The 19,696-nt window shown below is 42.4% G+C and overlaps 1 protein-coding gene across 3 annotated transcripts in view; it reads right to left on the bottom strand.

The window, feature by feature from the left end:
• FLT3 (fms related receptor tyrosine kinase 3) overlaps positions 1-19,696 on the bottom strand; it is a 70,019-nt gene that overhangs the window by 34,339 nt on the left and 15,984 nt on the right. For all 3 annotated transcript variants that reach the window (XM_061434889.1, XM_061434890.1, XM_061434888.1), the window contains exons 2-7: positions 18,614-18,735; positions 12,887-13,089; positions 9,115-9,230; positions 4,069-4,198; positions 855-982; positions 30-169 (exon numbers count right to left, since the gene is read on the bottom strand). In XM_061434889.1, coding sequence (XP_061290873.1) covers positions 30-169; positions 855-982; positions 4,069-4,198; positions 9,115-9,230; positions 12,887-13,089; positions 18,614-18,721 — 825 coding nt within the window. In that variant the 5' untranslated portion in view covers positions 18,722-18,735. The remainder of the gene's footprint in view (positions 1-29; positions 170-854; positions 983-4,068; positions 4,199-9,114; positions 9,231-12,886; positions 13,090-18,613; positions 18,736-19,696) is intronic.

The following is a 19,696-nucleotide window of genomic DNA, read 5'->3' as shown; positions in this document are numbered from 1 at the left end:
CATTTCAGAATACCAGCTCATCCTCTCACCTCTTCCAGTGCTTTATTCTCTAATTCCCAGCTGAGCCCGAATCCGTGGTTTACGTGAATGGCTTTGCACCTTATCCATAAGGGTTCCCCTACTTTAAGAAATAATTGTGGCGGTGTGGTCTGAGGAGTCTGGTTTAGATCTAGAAGATGAAAAAATCCCAGGTAAGAAGAAAAGTGATTCCCCCCTGCACCACACAATACATCCTGAACATTCTGCAGAATAAAGGTTTTAATGGTATCTCAGGGCTTCCCTGGGGGCTCAGTGGTAAAGAATCCGCCTGAGACACAGGTTCCATCCCTGGTCCAGGAAGATCCCACACGCTGTGGAGCAACTAAGTCCATGGGTCACAACTACTGAGCTTCTGCTCTAGAGCCTGGGAGCCGCAACTACTGAGCCCACGTGCAGCAACTACTGAAGCCCACAGGCCCTAGAGCCTGTGCTACATAACAAGAGAAGCTACCACAATGAGAGGTCCTTGCACCCCAACTAGAGAGTAGCCCCCCATTTGCCACAACTAGAGAAAAGCCCGTGCACCAACAAAGACCCAGCACAGCCAAAAATAAAATAAATAAATTTAAAAAAAAAGATTTTAGTGGCATCTTAAATGTTACAAACTATCCCAAAATAAAAGGATATTTTAGAGATTAAGTAGTCTCTTATGAAGAAATGAGCACAGAAAGAATCCATAATATTACACTGAAAATGGCCTGAAGGAACTATAGCATTTTTGAAATTGAGTGAGGACCTAAGGGGTGATGATTAGTCCCAGACTGTCTCCAAGGAAAAGTCACAGAAAACAGAAGGACAGGATATGACGGTCTTACCTATAGTGAAGAGCTTGGTACATTCCCTGCCCAGCTCGTTTCTTGCACAGCACCTGATATCTGTTCCAAATAACTCATGGAGGACGCTCTCCTCCTTCGTGACAACAGCTGGACTCTCTCCTTTACAGCTGCAATTAAAAAAGAAATGTCAGTTGACTAAACACCTTTTAAAATGACAAGGGAGTATTCAGGAGAAGAGCCAGATAAAAGGTTGTAGAGTTTAAGAGCCTGATAAGAAAATAAAGATAGGAGCAGGTCACAAGGCAAACCAATTCATACTGAGGGTGTGCGCACCACCCACGGAATTCTTAAGGGAACTAGTTAGTTATTCATTACCTCACCTAATTAGAATAATGCTGGAGAGAATCATAATAAAAGAGTGCCAAAGGTTTTGAGAAAAGTACGGATACTAAAGGGGAAAAGGGGGTGGGAGGAACTGGAAGATTGGGATTGACATACACACACTATTGATAGTATGTATAAAATAGAAAACAGCATGTGTAAAATAGGTAACAGCATGTATAAAACAGATAACTAATGAGAACATGGGCTTCCCTGGTGGCTCAGAGGTAAAGAATCTGCCCGAAAGTGCAGGAGACAAGGGTTCAGTCTCTGGCTCGGGAAGATCCCCTGGAGAAGGGAATGGCGACCCACTCCAGTATTCTCGCCCGGAAATCCCACAGAGGACTGTAGCCGGGTGGGCTACAGTCCATGGGGGTCCCAAAAGAGTTGAACACAACTTAGCGACTGAACAACAACAAATGAGAACATATTGTATAGCTCAGGGAACTCTACTTAATGCTCAGAGGTGACCTGAAATCCATAAGTGAGGGGGTACTTGTACATGTATGTCAGATTCATTTTGCTGCACACTAGAAACTAGTACAACACAGTAAAGCAACTATACTCCAATAAAAATTTATTTAAAAAAAGATTTCGTGTCTGGTGACCTCTTGGTTGTTGTTAAACAGAAAAAACGAATGGAAGAACCGAGAAAAGACAGAAAAGGGGTGGGGAAGAAAATGGAGAAAAGGAAAAGCACAATTAGGTTTTAATACAGCAACAAGGTGTAGGATCTTTGAAGCTCTGAAGAGGACAAGCCGTGAGAGGGAGAGAGGCCAGGGCTGCAGAAGTGCCCAGGGTCCCCACAGCTCACAGAGGAGAGGGTGGTGTCACCTGAGAGGAGCCAGCCCCACCTGGGGATCTGGGCTTCCCCAGTGGCTCAGTGCTAAAGAATCTGCCTGCAGTGCAGGTCACTCAGGTTTGATAAAATCCCCTGGAGGGCACGGGAACCCACTCCAGTATCCTTGCCTGGAGAATCCCCAAGGACAGAGGAGCCTGTCGGGCTGCAGTCCATGGGGTTGCAAAGAGTCACGACTGAAGCAACTTAGCACACACGCACGGGGACTGAAGGGACTTCTCCCTGCCCTCTCCCACCTCCCTAACTATCACCTTTCCCAAAGCAGGTACAGCTTTTGGAATAGTCACAGCTTTCTGTGACTATATACAGCTTCTGTGTACAATCACTTTTCTCCTCTTTATCACTTTAGTCAAATATATTCTTTGTTGTTTACGTATTATTCCTTGAGTTTTAAAAATGACAACAATAATTCTTTTTAAATTACAATAATTTGTTTATTTTGTTTGGCCAAGTGGTAAGGGAAATCTTAGTCCCCTGACCAGGATGGAACCTGAGTCCCCTACATTGGAAGATCAGAGTCTAAACCACTGGACTGTCAGGGAAGTCCCAATAATAATTAATCTTTAAGACAACAATAATTGCTTATTGTAGAAATTTTGGAAAATCCAGAAAAACCCAAAGGAAAGAATTTTAATTTGCCCATATTCCTACCACCATGAGATGACCAACTGTTACTATTTTGCTGTGTGTAGCTTTCTAATCTTTTTCTTCTCTGTTCACACATTACATTTATATCTATAGGTAATCTCTTTTTCCTTCAAAATGTGGAATCCCAGTTTTATCATTTGGCAACCTGATTTTTTTTTTCGCCTTCTCTTTAGTCCCATTTTTCAATTAAAGTTGTTTAGTACATTTTAATTAGTTCAAACAGCATGAATCCTTACTTTGTGAACACTTAGGTATAACACATTTACAAGGTACTGACTATCTACCAGGAATTGTTCTGTGCGTTTCACGTGTACCGATTCATTTCCTCACAGACCGCTACCAGCCCCACGCTTCTAATGAGCTGGCAAGGGGTTAAGTAACTCAAGGCCACACAGGTATAAGTACAGAAGGGTTCAGACCCAGGTAGATTCTACATCTTCAAACAATCATATCTGCTCTTCCAGAATACATGGAATAAGTACAAATTAAACATTCATTCACAGGGGATTTTTTTTATCTAGAGGGGATTATACACTAAAACCTGGACCTGGGACTTCCCTGGGGGCCCAGTGACTAAGACTCCATGCATCCAACTCAGGGGGCCAGGGATCCATCCCTGGTCAGGAAACTAGATCCCAAATGCCCCAACTAAGACCCAGTGCAGCCAAATAAGATAAAAGTAAAAAGTAAAAAACTTTAAAGTCTGGACCTTTTTTTAAAAAAAACACAACAGTTATAACTTTATTTATTAATTTGACTGTGCTGGATCTGTGCTGCTGTGTGGGCGTTCTCTGTAGTTGTGGTGAGTGGGGGCTACTCTCTAATTGGGGTACGCCAGCTTCTCATTGCGGTGGCTTCTCGTGTTGCGGAGCATGGGCTCTAGGGCGTGCGGGCTTCTGCCAGTTGCTGCATGTGGGCTCAGTAGTTGTGGTGCCCAAGCCCTAGAGCACAGGTCAATATTGTGGTGCCTGAGCCACCTTACTTGATTAGGGATCGAACCCGTTTCTTCCACATTGGCAGATGGTTCTTTACTACTGGGCCACCAGGGAAGCCCTGGACCTTTCTTTTTCCCCCGACAGAGTCAACAACCCTGTAACTTTAAGTTAGAGAGTCAACAACCCTGAACTTTAAGGGTGCTAATTCATGTCCTGTGATATGCAGGGAGGGTCCTACAGGTCAGTGACATGACCAATGGGAGCTCCAAAGGCCCCCTCACTAAGACACGCCCCCCACTTCCCCCCTGGGAAGTCCACACCAATCATGCTTTAAAAGGGCATGTTTCTTGTTAACATGGTGATAACTTGTACATACAGTATGATGTCAACTATATTAGAGAAAGTCACAAGAGCCGTTCTCATGTCATACCTGTCACTCTGTGAATCGCAGAACACCCATTCCACCGTCGGTTCTGGAACACTCTCTGAGATGCAGACCAAGGCGTCCTGATTTTCCATTTTTCTAAAGTAAGGTTTTCTTAATGTGTAAAGCAGTGTATCTAAAGCATTATAAATTATTCATGTTTTAATATTAAAAATGTTTCATATGAAAAACATTAAAAAAAACAACAACTTAGTCTCCTCAAAAGAAGAATTCTACATCAAGAAAAGTTAATCTCTTATACTCTAGCAGTATCTTCCACTCCATTCCAAATATATATAATAACATAGCCCCTCCTCACTAATATATTAAACTCAACTCAGGCTGAAATGCTGACTGGCATTTATTCTCTTAGCTAATGTCTTTGGCTATTTCATGAATCCAAAGACAACTAAAGTTTAGCAGAGGGAAGCCAGGTAAAAAAACAAATATCAATATGCATGGGAAAAAGAAGAGCAGAAATAACATAAAGTTTATAACACATACTTATCTAGTTTTGAGGCCCAGCTTTCTGCCCACATGGAGAAGGGCATGGCAACCCACTCCAGTATTCTTGCCTGGAGAATCCCCATAGACAGAGGAACCTGGCGGGCTACAGTCCATGGGGTCACAAAGAGTCGGACACGACTGAGCAAGTAACACTTTCTGCCCACAATTTTATCTAGAACTAGGCAGAAATATAGTCGAACAGAGATAGAATTGAAACAGAATTAAGAGGTTTATTTTAGCCTCTTATTCACATTGAACCTCCCCCCTCCTCCTTCCTCCTATTTTCCCCTCCGTCTCCCCACGGTGCTTATCATATCATCTCTACTTCTGCTTGGAACCCTTAGCGACAGGAGTTCATGACCTCCCAGAGTAGATCCTTCCAGTTTGGAACCATTTTTTTTTTTTAAAGAACGCTAAATTTCAATCTTTTTCCTTATAATCAATTCTTTTAAAATACTATAATACTTTATATATGTATATATATGCATATCAAAGATATACAAAGAGTAAATTTTGAAGCATAATAAATAAAAATGAAGATCTATGGATCCATGCTCTACTTAATAATTGCAATAATCATAAATACCTTTGAATCTACTTTTGTGTTTCTCTCCATGTCTCAACCCTAGGTTAATTTTATCCTGAATTTTGTGTTTGTCATTTTCAAACTTTAAAAAATGTCTGTATCACATAGATGGGTGGCCCCAGACAGTATATTGGTTTGTTTGCTTGTTTCTGGGCTTCAACATGTGCAATCACTCAATATGCAGTCCTTCACAATTTCAGTTATTTATCCAAACTTATTTTTAAGACTCATCCATGGTTATGCACGCATGTAGCTATGCTTAATTCAAAACTCTTGATGAAAGGGAAAGAGGAGAGTGAAAAAATTGGCTTAAAACTCAACATTCAGAAAACTAAGATCATGGAATCTGGTCCCATCATTTCATGGCAAATGGATGGGGAAACCGTGACAAATAAACAAAATAAAGTGACAGACTTTATTTTGGGGGCTCCAAAATCACTGCAGATGGTGACTGCAACCATGAAATTCAAAGATGCTTGCTCCTTGGAAGAAAAGCTATGACCAACCTAGACAGCATATTAAAAAGCAGAGACATTTCCTTTGCCAACAAAGGTCCATCTAGTCAAAGCTTTGGCTTTTCCAGTAGTCATGTATGGATGTGAGAGCTGGACTATAAAGAAAGCTGAGCGCCAAAGAATTGATGCTTTTGAACTGTGGTGTTGGAGAAGACTCTTGAGAGTCCCTTGGACTGCAGGAGATGCAACCAGTCCATCCTAAAGGAAATCAGTCCTAAATATTCATTGGAAGGACTGATGCTGAAGCTGAAATTCCAAAACTTTGGCCACCTGATGCGAAGAACTGACTCATTTGAAAAGACCCTGATGCTGGGAAAGACTGAAAGCGGGAGGAGAAGGGGACGACAGAGGATGAGATGGTTGGATGGCATCACCGACTCAATGGACACGAGTTTGAGTAAGCTCCGGGAGCTGGTGATGGGCCGGGAAGCCTGGTGTGCTGCAGTCCATGGAGTCACAGAATCAGACATGCCTGAGTGACTGAACTGAACTGAACTGCTGCTTAATTCATTTTGCTACCACTACCTTGTGTTCCACTGGTGGATATATCACAGTCTACTGTTCCATTTTCTTGTAGGGGACATTTGGGTGTTTCTTGTAGTTTGAATCACCAACAGTGGTCCTATGAACATCCTGCGCATTTCTACCAAGGCAGGTGTGTACATTCCTTTAACAATAGACCTCGGAGTGCAACTTCTGATCCCTACGGTGTGGATCCACGCATAATGACGATTTGTTTCCAACCATCCGGTGGGTATAAAATCATATCTCATTGTGGTCTTTTTTAAGATAATTTAAAATTTATTTATTTTATTATTTATTTTTGGCTGTGCTGGATCTTGGTTGCTGAGCAGGCTTTTCTCTAGTTTCAGCGAGTGGGGCCTTCTGTCCATTCCCGGTGCATGGGCTTCTCCTTGCGGTGGCTGTTCTTGTTGCAGAGCACAGGCTCTAGAACATACAGGCTTCAGCTGTTGTGGCTCCTCAGCTCTAGGGCATAGGCTCACTAGTTGCGGTGCACAGGCTTAGCTGCCCCAAGGCATGTGGCATCGTCTCGGATCAGGGACCGAACCTACGTCTCCTGCCTTGGCTAGTGGATTCTTATCCACTGAGCCACCAGGGAAGCCCTTCATTGTGGTCTTAATTTGCATGTCTCAGCTATTAATTTAATATGTTTACTATATAGTGAAATATCTACTCGTGTCTTTTACTTTTCTACTAGTTTTTTTTCTTATTGATTTATAGAAGTTCTTTACATATTATGACTATTCAATCTTTGTTGATTATGTAAATTACAAACATCTTTTCCTATTGTATCATAGTTTTTACTATCTCTTCCTGTAGCTTCTGACCAGTGGTCCCAAGTCTACCTTCTAGAGCAATTTTTTTTTTAAGTGAAGCTTTGCTTCCATGGGAAAATCTTTCCAATATTTAAAACCATCCTGAGGTTAAGGAAGACCACTGCCATTGAAGATGTTTTTAACTAGTTAGCCCAGGTTTCCTGATGCACATCAGAAGAATTTCCTTTACGTTACACTGCAATCAATCTTCTGCTTTCTTCAAAATATTTCCTTTTCTTTGCTAAACGTTCTTAATTCCCTTAGCTTCTCCTAACGTAAGGAATTCCAAGATTTTCACTATCCTGGTGGCTCTGTTTTGTCACTGTTCATCTGCAAAAATGTAGAACTGTAAATAGTAATTTTCCATGAATTTTCTTAACCCAGACATTACATTTTTGTGAATGCCGCCAAGGTTCAGATTTCCTTTTTTAGCAACCATAACATACTGTTGGTTAATACTGAACTTGTGGTTCACTAAACCCTTTCCTCTTTTTCGTGTTGACTGCTGCCAAGTCTACTCCACCTGATTTTTTTGAATCCCACCACCCAGCAGCACCGTTAAAAACAGTTGCAACTTACTTGAATGATTGTTGTGCTATTTTTATATTGTAAATCTTTTTCTTTTCATTTGTACATTGTAAATCTTAAGTGAAAAAAAGTTGCCCTAAGTATAATAAAGACAGCAGACACACATTTACTTTATACAAATTCAACACTTGGCAAAAAACAGAGGGAAAGAAAGAGAGAGGAAAAAATCTCTCATTCTCTTCCAACCTGAGGGCTTCCTGTCTCGCAGAGTGGGGTGCAGGACTAGGGAGGGGTCAGGAACAAGACTAAAATCAAAGAGCAATGAGAGGTACCTCTTGACTTTTGACCTTCTAGGGCTCTGGCTCTTTACATATCAGAGTAATTGCCGGGCTTTTCAAAACAAACGTTGACAGATTTTGACTTTGCCTGGCTTTTGCCTGACAGGCTGACTTTGGAGCCTAACACCGTGTCCCCAGCCCCGTTCAAATGAGCCTTGTGGGAATCTAAATGGCTCTGCTCTTTGCAGCTCTGACTGCAAGACCCAGGGCAGGGAGGCTGGGAGTGCAGACCTGGCCAGGCTCAGCCTCCAGTCGTTGAGCCCCGCACCGCTATGGGCCGGGACACACAGGCACTGCACCCTGCAAGTCACACCAAAGTGCAGCCAGGGAGCCTGATTTACAGTGGATGAACCAGAGCTTCTGGAGTGCTGCCCTGGCCCCTAAAGGCAGCGGGACCCATGTGAACGCACCACTTCTAGCCCCGTTTGTCATGTGGGGTAAACCATGGTGGGGGGGCGGTACAAGGCTGAGTCTGCACAACCTCCAGGCCTGGCAGAACTTGGTGGAGAGAAGGAGAAGCCAGAAGACATGCCAGAGGTGGTTTTGCCAACTGCACAGCTGTGTCCCCGTCCTCCCCTGGCCCCCCAACACCCCGGGTGAGAAACTCTGCCTTGCTCCTGATGGTCTGCATAGCAATGGGAGCATTGCAATGAACACAGCAGCTGCCAGCTCCGTATGGTTATTTAAATTCAACTTTCAATCAATTAAGATGAAATAAAGTGACAACTTTGGTGCCCAGTCACACTGGCTATATTTCAAATGTTCACCAGCCACCTGTGGCCAGTGGCTACCTTGCTGGACAGAGCCGACACAGACATTCTCATTGCCTAAGCTTGTGCAATCCTGTGAGATATGTCTGTGTAACCCCATTTTACAGATCAGAACACTGAGGCTCAGAGAAGATGCCGTGACCCGCCCAAAGCAGTCACATCAGATCCAAACTAAGGACTCAGGTCTTCTGACTCTAAGGTCAAAATGCTTTTCACTTCTTCCTTGTCATCTGTCCGTCAGTGAAAAAAAATGGGGAGCCCCAAAATAGAGGTTCTGAAGAGCGCTCACCCTCAGTCTGTGGGTCACAGCAGAGTCTCAATAGGCGATGGGGGAGGTTGAAGTGAGTTCAATTAATTCAGCCACATGTCGAGGGAAACCTGGTTAAACTGTCTGGGGCACCTGGTAAGAGCTCTTAGATTCCAACCACCCCTTTAGAATATTGAGAAAACCTAGGAGCAAATGGCACTTACTTCTTAGACTCACTGTAAACAATACTGTGTAATTGGTAGCTGCACTCTGAATCAAAAGTCGGTATTCTCCAGCTTGGGTTTCTGTCATTTTCAAAATGACCATGGAAAAAACTCCTCTGAAACACAAGAAAGAGAACTGGTTAATCTGGAAAACGTGTGAAACAAAAACCATCAAATTTCACACTGAGTCAGAAGGCAGTTGGGCAGCTCTGGTTCATCTCCGTGGAGAACAAAGCTCCTATCCTGCGCCCGACACTCAGCTTGGGCCTTGTTAGTTTGACCTTGACCTTGATCCAGTCCCTCCCTGGGGAGTGAGCGCCTTCACCTCATGCTACCCAAGCCCCTTGGAGGAAAAACTCCTGCCAAAACCATACAGACTTGGTGGGATGCCTTCCTTAGTAGCAGGGCAGCATTCCTGCCAACGACAAAGCATCCTCCTTAGGCTTGTCTGCCAGTCACCTGGTCACATGCCTTGGTGCCCCGTTTGCAGAACCACATGATGGAACAAGCAAGATGTGCTGAGACTAAGAATAGTCCGTTTTGTGCCCTATCCGTCCAGAGGGAAGAATTCAAGTAAAATCAGACACAAAGCATTTTCCTATGAGATAATAATTACACTGATACATCACATGGATGTAAGGAGAGAGATGTCTCAATGTGAGTATTTCTAAGTTTTCAGATACTTGGTAAAGATCAATCTGCCTAGGGGCCTTCATTTCCCAGGTGGCACTAGTGGTCAAGAACCTACCTGCCAATGCAGAGGATGTAAGAGATGTGGGTTCAATCCCTGGGTCAGGAAGATCCCCTGGAGGAGGGCATGACAACCCACTCCAGTATTCTTGTCTGGAGAGTCCCCATGGACAGAGGAGCCTGGCGGGCTACAGTCCATAGGGTCACAAAGAGTCGGACACAACTTAGCGACCAAACAACAAATATGTATTTTTTGCTCATGCAGGTGTTTTGACACGCTTGCTTTCTTTCTCTGAACTCTTCACATTCCTAGTACCATGTGTGAACTCTTGGGTATCTCATACAAAACTCTGAGACGGTTATCAGATCTGTCTGGTTATGAGTCTGAGAGCAGATTTAATTTCTGTGTGAGTGTGTGTGTGCACGCGCGTGTGTGCTCAGTTGTGTCTTGACTCTGTGACCCCCTGGACTGTAGCCACCAGGCTCCTTTGTTCATGGGATTCTCCAGGAAAGAATACTGGAGTGGGTTGCCATTGCCTTCTCCAGGGGATCTTCCCAACCCAGGGATCGAACCCGTGTCTCTTGTGTCTCCTGTATTGGCAGGCCGATTCTTTACCACTGTACCACCTGGGAAGCCCTTAATTTCTGTAACTCTTTGCTATGGAGAAGTTGCTAAAAATGTCTTGGTACTAGGTTAACTAACCCACAAAAGACCTATGACTTTGGCTGCCTGACCTATAACAAAAAAAGGCACTCTTTCAGAAGAGTAAAAAGAACCCTAATTTTTTATTTTTCTTTTGGTCTCACGCTAAGAGCTGTTGTGGCATTTCATATATGCATATCTATATATCTATACACCTATCTATCTATCTATAATATATATGTATATATATTAGTCTCTAAGAAGAGATTTCATTTTGTTTTATGGGAATTCTGTGGTGTGTGGGAAAAATGATCATTTACATGCTTTGTAGCACACACAGAGTGATAACATCATGTGGTATTAGATTTTAATAAAATTACTGGAACATTTCTTTAAGGCAAAATGCTTAATAACAGAGTGCTTTACTTTAACCCCAAGGTAAACGTAAGCAAAAAAAGAGAAGTGAGTAATATGGCCTCAAAAGAGGAAAGGAAAATGAATGTGCTCTAAGGTTTAGAACCAGACTTCAGAATTATAGCTACTGGCCTGAAAACTACTTCAATGTTGGTCTGACCTTACAGAAACAAATTAGAGTCCTTGGTACAAGCCAATCATGGGTGTTCTCCTGTGTCCCAGGCAGGTGGCATGGAGCTCTCTTTGGGTCATTGAGGGGCCGTTTTCTGCATTGCTTCTAGAAAGACAATGCCTCTGCTAGTTTTGGGATGCCAGAGCAACCCAAGAATTAGAGAATAAAGCAGTGTAGAATTAGTAAGTGGGCATTCAAATGGCCCGTGCCGCCTGCTTCCTACCCTCCTTGGTCGTGGACAGCAGCGGGCTGCAGTCAGCACAGGGTTAGAGTCAGGGCTTTGCTGTCAATCTAAGACATGTTTCTGGACCCTGACACCAATGCTCACCACACAGAGGTCAATTTCTAATGTTTCATAATATTATACATTGCAATTCTGCTCATCATACTAGGAAACAAAACAGGTAAGCAATTCCCAGAAAGAAGCTTCTCACTACTTTAACTAGTCAGCTCTTTGCTACTTTAACCAGAATGGAAGAGAAATTTTCTAATTTTTTTATCTTTAAGACAAAATACAATGAAAACACAAGCCATTGGAATTCCCTGGCGGTCCAATGGTTTATAATCTGCCTGCCGATGCAGGGGATTTGGGTTTGACCCTTGGTCTGGGAAGAATCTACATCCTGTAAGGCAACCGAGCCCATGCGCCACAACCACTGAGCCCGCACTCCAGAGCCTGAGTGATCCAGCAAGAGAAGCCACCGCAACGAGAGGCCCTTGCGCTACAGTGAGAGAGAAGCCCCCGCTCGCTGCAACTAGAGAAAGTCCACGCATAGCCATGAAGATCCATGGAGCCAAAAATAAAATAAGTAAATAAAATTTTTGAAAAACAAGCCACCTTTAAAATCTCAAACAATCTTTTCACTATTTGTTTTACATTTTGTCAGCTATCACTACGTTCTTAGGCCCCAGCTGCTCAGTCTCTCAGTCATGTCCAACCCCATGGACTGTGGCCTGCCAGGTTCCTCTGTCCATGGGATTTCCCAGGGAAGAATACTGGAGTGGCTTGCGATTTCCTCCTCCAAGGGATCTTTCCAACCCAGGGATCAAACCTGCATCTCCTATGTCTCCTGCATTGGCAGGTGGATTCTTTACCTGGTACCTTTACTAGTACCACCTGGGAAGCCCTTCTTCTTCTGCTGTTGCTGCTGCTAAGTCGCTTCAGTCATGTCCAACTCTGTGTGACCCCATAGACGTCAGCTCACCAGGCTCCCCTGTCCCTGGGATTCTCCAGGCAAGAACACTGGAGTGGGTTGCCATTTCCTTCTCCAATGCATGAAAGTGAAAAGTGAAAATGAAGTTGCTCAGTCGTGTCTGACTCTGTGCAACCTCATGGACTGCAGCCTACCAGGCTCCACCGTCCATGGGATTTAGGCCCTAAATATACCATATATGTCTATATAACTTTTTAAATTAATAGACTTTATTTTTTAGTACAATTTTACATTTATGGGAAAACAGCATAAACACAGAGATCCCGAACACACCCTTCCCCATCCCCCCCACCACCCCCAGTTTTCCTATTACTAACATCTTGCATACGTGTGGTGTATTTGCTACAAGTGATAAACCAATACTGATATTAACTCAAGTCCATAGTTTACATTAGGACTCACTTTTGGTGTTGTTTACCCTGTGCATTTTGACTGCTATAAAATGTCATGAATCCATGCCCTAACTAATTTTTTGGTTCACTTTATTTCACTGGAGATAAGAGTTACAATGGACGTCTTACAGCAGTCTGAAAAGAAACTCCAAATGAAGCAAGAATGCCTTTTTTTCTTTTTAATGGGAAGAAAGTATTCCTCCAAAAATCCTTGTGGTTACACATTGCCGCCCTGGCTCCCGCTTACCTGTTTTGTAAATCCAAGTGTGGCTGGCAGTTTAGGTAGCTGTGTTTAAAGACCCAGAGACAGGAAGTGTTCCCTGGGGCGGAGACCAGTACTTGCAGTGTGATGGACGCAGCCACGTCCACCTGCACCGTGGCCGCTTCATAGATGGTCTCTGTGCCCTCGGGCCTCAACGCACATGCCAGGTCTTCCCGGGATTCTGATGCCTACGTCATCGATGAAACAACGTGAATTTACTACAAGGGCAGGTTTAATAACTCTTCCTTTTAGCTGGAAACTTTACCAAATACATACATGTTGAAATACTGCATACAACACCCAAGCGCATCATAACCCATGGAGGACATATCACTGACTAAAATTCATATTAGTTATAATTCTCTAAGGAAAAGACAGATAATTTTAGGCTGCATTTCTAAAAATGCTTTATAGACTGTTATAGGTTGAATTGTGCTACCCCCAAATTCAGAAAAGGGCGGCAGAAGATGAGATGTTTGGATAGCATCACCGACTCAATGAACATGAGTTTGACCATACTCCAGGAGATGATGAAGGATAGGGGAGCCTGGTGTGCTGCAGTCCATGGGGTCACAAAGAGTTAGACACAACTGAGCAACTGAGCAACAACAGGAAGAAATAACAAAACAAAGTGAAATGTGATGTGCTTGATAAACAGAAGTCCACTACTTTGGACGGTGCATTTAAGTGCTCTGGACCTTCAGAGCAGGGAGAAGTGACTTCCAGGCGGGGACAGTGGGGGTGGAGATGCTCCAGTGGAGTGCAGCAACTGAGCTGGATCTTAAAAGATGAACACAGAATAAAGTAAACCAAGAACAACAACAACAAAATCCTGACATGCCAGAAGAAAATATTTGCTATGCGTATGACAAATAAAGGAAAGAAAGTGCTAATACCCTTAGTAGGTAAAGAATTTTTTTAAACAGTGAGAGACACAGAAGCAAAAACACGATAGAGAAAAGGGAAAAAGAAATAAATAGACAATTCACAAAAACGTTATAAAGAATGGCTCTTAGGCACATGAGAAAATGTTCAAATACACATATGATCAGAAAAAAACAACATTGAGATAGCACTTATCTATCACACTAGCAAAATTTTGTTGGTGAGGCTATAAGGAAATATCCACTCTCATACGTTGCTGGAGGAAGGCAAACTGGTGCACCCTTCTAGGGGCGGGTCTGGAATTCACCAACACCTAATAGAACTATTATGCACTTCACCCTCTCAGCCAGCAATCCCATTTTGAGGACTATATGTCCAACAATTGACTGAACATCATTTATAATTGCAAAATATTAGAAACTACCTAAGTGCTTGCACATAGGAAAGCACTTAAGTGCTCATACACAGCAGAGTGACGGAATAAATTATGGCCCATCCACACAATCGAGGACATGCAGTTATAGAGAAGGATGAGGACAAGCTCCATGAACTGATTTGCGGTGATTTCCTAGGCAGATGCTAAGTGAAGAAAGCTGGGTTCAAAATGTTTCTACTTTCAGTTACGCTATCCTTTGGGTAACAAGGAAGGCGACTAAGACAATACACATGTATCTGCTCATTTGTGCACAAGAAATACAGGACTAATATAAAAACCTTAAGGGACTGGCTCACTACAGGAGATAGATGGGGAAAGGAGGAAACTTGGAAGTAGGGGTGAAGAAGGCATGACATTTCTATGAGTATGTCTTTTATCACATAGCTTTAGCTTTCAGGACCAGAATCTTGTTTCAGATACTCACAAAATAAATCATTAACATCAACCAGGATATGGGGGAACTAAAAATGGAATGCAAACCAAGTGAACTTAACTGCATCACAAATAACTAACATAATCAGAGTGAAGGGATTGGGAAAGAAAGGAACAAACTTAAGTAACTTGGGAAAAGAATGCTTTGGATGGTATGAGGTTAAAGACAAAAAGAATTGCACACAAGTACTGTATTCCCAGGGGCTTCCCAGGGTGGCTCTAGTGGTAAAGAACCTTCCTGCCAATGCAGGAGATGTTAGAGACATGGGTTCAATCCCCAGGTCAGGAAGATCCCCTGGAAAAGAGCATGGCAACCCACTCCAATATTCTTGCCTAGGGGCATCCCATGGACAGAGAAGCCTGGAGGGCTACAGTCCATAGCGTCGCTAAGAGTTGGACACGACTGAAGAGACTTAGCACACACGCACTGTATTCTAGTTGCTAAATCTTTTTCTCACTGGGATGTGGGTAAGCAACTCTGACACACCAGCATGTGCATGCTAAGTCGCCTCAGTCATGTCCGACTCTTTGCGACCCCACGGACTGTAGTCCACCAGGCTACAGACTCTGTCCATGGGATTCTCCAGGCAAGAATACTAGAGTGGGCTGCCATTTACACCAGAAATGAATATTATTATTGAATGATAATAAAGTAAATTATTTTAGATAATGAAAGCCAGGGGTCTTACTGTCAGAGAGAGAAGTACAACTGAGGAAAGAGAGAAAGGTAGAATGAACCCTTTAGTGCTGAATTGAATCACAGTTATCAGCATGAACTCATGGTGATACATAGATAGATAGAGATGATAAAGAGATAAATATAGTGTGTATGGATGGGGGCGGCAGGTAGTATACAAGCATGTATATCCTACCTGTGTCTGCCAAGAAAACCTAGAAGCAACAATGCTCAGGAGCAATAAGCACACTCAGCTCTCAGATCTTGGTTTCTAAATACTATTCTCCATGAAACCAATGCTTCTTGGAGAAGTGGTTAGTTCCAGCGCCAACACAGGAAAAATACAAGATGAGCCTGAACTATGCTGTAGTGCCAAAAAGTAAGGGTGTGCTTCAAAAATTATGCGGACATGTTGAAAAGACACAGGAACCAAGCTGAAGTAGCTCCCAATGACCAAAGCTGGAAACACCTGAGCCCCCAAATAAAGTGTTAGTTTGGGGCTATAATCCATGCAATAAAATAAGTGTCTATAAGTCTAGACTGATTAAATAAATAACATGGAGAGAAGAGACAGCTCTTCCTCACAGAAGGATTCCAGCTAGGAACAAGTTAGGGAGTTGCTCCCTAATTCCAGTTAGGGAACAAGGGGCAAAGAAGCTCATCATCAGGAAAACATCACAGTAATAATGGTTATAGGCAAGATCCACCAGTGGACGCTAAAATCAGTGGGGTGAAAAACGGAGGAGAAACAGAATATTTGTATCTCCCCCCAATCCTTTTTAACTACAAAGGAAAAATAGTAGCCTTGTAGGGGAGAAACTCAGGACACACCACCTTAATCTTCAAACAGAAATGATAATGATGGGAAATCTCAGATTTGAAACAATTAAGTGAATTGTGGAAACAGTAAAATAATCCTATTTTGATCCCAGGCTATACTGTGCTACAGCTCAGGATGGAGTTGCTTATTTATTAGAGCTGCCTTGGTCAGCTTTGTCAACTAAAGAGTGCTTGGTTCTTCAAAAAACCTCTGAACTATAAGAGTTTTAGAAAGATGTCTCATCTGAGAACCGTGAACTATGGAAGAAATCAAGACTGCTTTTGAGAAAAGCCACTGACACCCTGATAATCCATCTCACATCGAAGCAGGAAAATACCCAGAAGGAGCGCCTTCAGCTTCAGGAAGGCGAAAGTTCAGTTTTTCCACAGTTAGGATGGTTGCTTGATGTGGTTTAGGAACTACTAGGTCCTAATACAATCCTGAATATTGCATAAGAGTACAATTTATTCTACATAAAAAAGATAATACAGAGCTTAATACTAGAAACCAAGACCAATTATCTTGGATTTTTTTAAAAAAGATTGTGATTTATAAGAAAGCACTTAAATGTGTGCAGCTATTTTCTCACATTGAAAAGACACTAAAAGTTTAAAACATCACGGCAAATAATAGTAAAATTTTTTCTTGTCTGCACTAAAATAATCATGTACACCAAATGTCTTAGTTATTAACAAGCCAATGTGTTAATGACACCAATATCTGTTAAAAATTTAAACCCAAATAAATAAGTAAATAAACAAACAAACTATACTTTTGTGCTATGTGTACTCTATAAAAGAAAACAGAGTAACTATAGCTTTGTATGAATCCTTAACTGAATAAAAACTATCAGATCAGATCAGATCAGTCACTCAGTCGTGTCCGACTCTTTGCGACCCCATGAATCGAAGCACGCCAGGCCTCCCTGTCCATCACCATCTCCCGGAGTTCACTCAAACTCACGTCCATCGAGTTGGTGATGCCATCCAGCCATCTCATCCTCAGTCGTCCCCTTCTCCTCCTGCCCCCAATCCCTCCTAGCATCAGAGTCTTTTCCAATGACTCAACTCTTCACATGAGGTGGCCAAAGTACTGGAGTTTCAGCTTTAGCATCATTCCTTCCAAAGAACACCCAGGGCTGATCTTTAGAATGGACTGGTTGGATCTCCTTGCAGTCCAAGGGACTCTCAAGAGTCTTCTCCAACATAGAATTGGTTAATTTATGGTCACTTTTTATTGTATATAGACTTCTAATATTTTCAGTTTCTTGATCATTTAAGCTTCCTTCATTTGAGTAAACACCTAGGCTATGTTAGCTGAATAGTATTAAGAAGAGTAATGGAAAACAAGGGTGGAACTTGAAGGAGTCAGAGCCAGTCTATGGAGTGATATGCACGTCGACTGAAGTCATGAGAAGACCAAGCCAGGCTGTAAAGGATGTAGCTATGCCTCAAGAAGAATAGTCTGGGGCCTCCCTGGTGGCTCAGGGGTACAGAATCCACCTACCAAAGCAGGGGACATGGGTTCGATCCCTGGGTGGGGAAGATCCCACATGCCATGGGACAACTAAGTCTGTGTGCCACAACTGCTGAGCCTGTGCTCTGGAACCTGGGAACTGCAGCTACTGAGGCTGTGTGCCGCAACTGCTGGAGCCCGCGCGCCCTAGAGCCTGTGCTCAACAACAAGGGAAGCCCGGGCACAGCATCTAGAACAGCCCCAGACCTCTGCAACCAGAGAAAGCCCACGCAAAGCAACAGAGACTCGGTGCAGCCCAAAATTAATTGAGAAAAAGAAAAGAAAAGAAAAGTTCGGCAGCCCTATCTGAGCTGAACTGTAGAAGGAAGAAGGCACTTACAATATTATTGTGACTATGAGGGCTGGAATTAGGGAAGTGGCAGGGAGACTGGAGAATATGAGGTGGTTAAATGAGAACTAGGAAAGAAAGGAAATTGATAAGACTTGGTAACTGACCAAATGTGAGGGCAGAGAAAGGAAGCAGTCCAAAGTGAGGCTGAGCTTTCAAGCTTAGGATCTAGACGGGGCTGTAAACAGAAATCCATTAAAACAAGATGTTTGGGGAAATAGAAATGAAGTAAATTATATAGGTGGGTCTTAATGAGCAAATGGAAAAAATCTATTTATGTAAACCCAGGAGGCAGTTGGAAATTTAGAGATTCGGGGCGTGAGAGAGAAGCCTGGCTTTATTTTAAGGAGAAAAGGAAATCTTTGTTTCTTATTCATTCTGAGTATCACTGTCCTTCCAGAATCTAAGCCCAAAGACAATGTGACTCTTGTTGGGATGGAGTCCCAGGTAACAATGAGTAGAGATGCTCATCAATACCCCACATGAATGCATAGTTACTTAAATATATAAAAAGAAAAGCTCATAAGCCATAGCAAGTCTCAATAGCTTACAAAGTATGGTCTCCAGAGAAAATAGCTAAAATTTTACTATTACTTTACCATGGGATTTGATGATGATGTCCTCACTGATGAATCATTGTTTCCATGGTTGATTAAAACACACTTGATCTCAGGCAGATCTTGATTTGTAATAGTCTGGAATATCATTGTGGAAAAAACAACTGTGAAAGCAAACAAAGGCAGTGATGTTGATACATGCACACCTTAAAAAGAAAATATGTATTCATCTTACAATTAAACAAAATGTAATCAAGGGAAAGTGGCCAACAGGAAAGCATGCAGGAAGTATAATTTCACAAAAGGCAAGTCTTACTATCAATCTTGAGCAGAGGTCCTTAGAGCAGTGTTTTCCAAGGGAACATTCTTGGGGGATGGAAATATTCCTTATCTGTGCAGTTCAACAGGGTGGTCCTTAGCTGCATTTAGCATTAAGCATTTGAAGTGAGGCTAGTGCAACTGAAGACTGGTTATTTGTATACCAGCCATTTTTTTCTTCTTTATGGTTTCCTGGTGCATATACAAGTTACATTTATGGTACAGTGTAGCCTTTTAAGCTTATAACAGCATTATACCCAAGAATACAATGTGTATACCTTAACTAAAACATACTTTCTTGCTAAAAAATGCTAACCATCATCTGAGCCTTCAGTGAATTGTAGTTCTAACATCAAAGATCACTGATCAAAGATCACCAAAACAACTATAATAATAGTGAAAACATTTGAAATATTGTGAGAATTACCAAAACGTGACATACAGATACAAAACGTGCAAATGCTGTTTTATCATCACATAATTTTGAATTTCCCAGTTTTCTTCTTGTAGCTGAGTTCTGGTTTCATACCACTGTGATCAGAAATATCCTGGAGAATGTTCCGAGTGAGCTTGAGAAGACTGTATATTCACTGCTGTTAGATGGCATGTTCTGTAAATGTCTGTTAGGTCCACCTAGTCTAACACGTAGTTTAAGTCCGATGTTTCCTTACTGATTTTATGTCTAGATGATCTATCCTTTGTTGAAACTGGGGTACTGAGGTCCCTTTGTGTTGTTGCATTGTTATTTCTCCCTTCAGGTCTGTTAGCATTTGCTTAATTTTTTTAGGTGCTCCTATGGCAGGTGCA

This window comes from Bos javanicus, chromosome 12, assembly GCF_032452875.1.
Source record: "Bos javanicus breed banteng chromosome 12, ARS-OSU_banteng_1.0, whole genome shotgun sequence".
NCBI classification, from domain to species: domain Eukaryota; kingdom Metazoa; phylum Chordata; class Mammalia; order Artiodactyla; family Bovidae; genus Bos; species Bos javanicus.
Note: the sequence above shows the minus strand (reverse complement) of the source record. Positions and strands in the feature narration are given on the sequence as shown.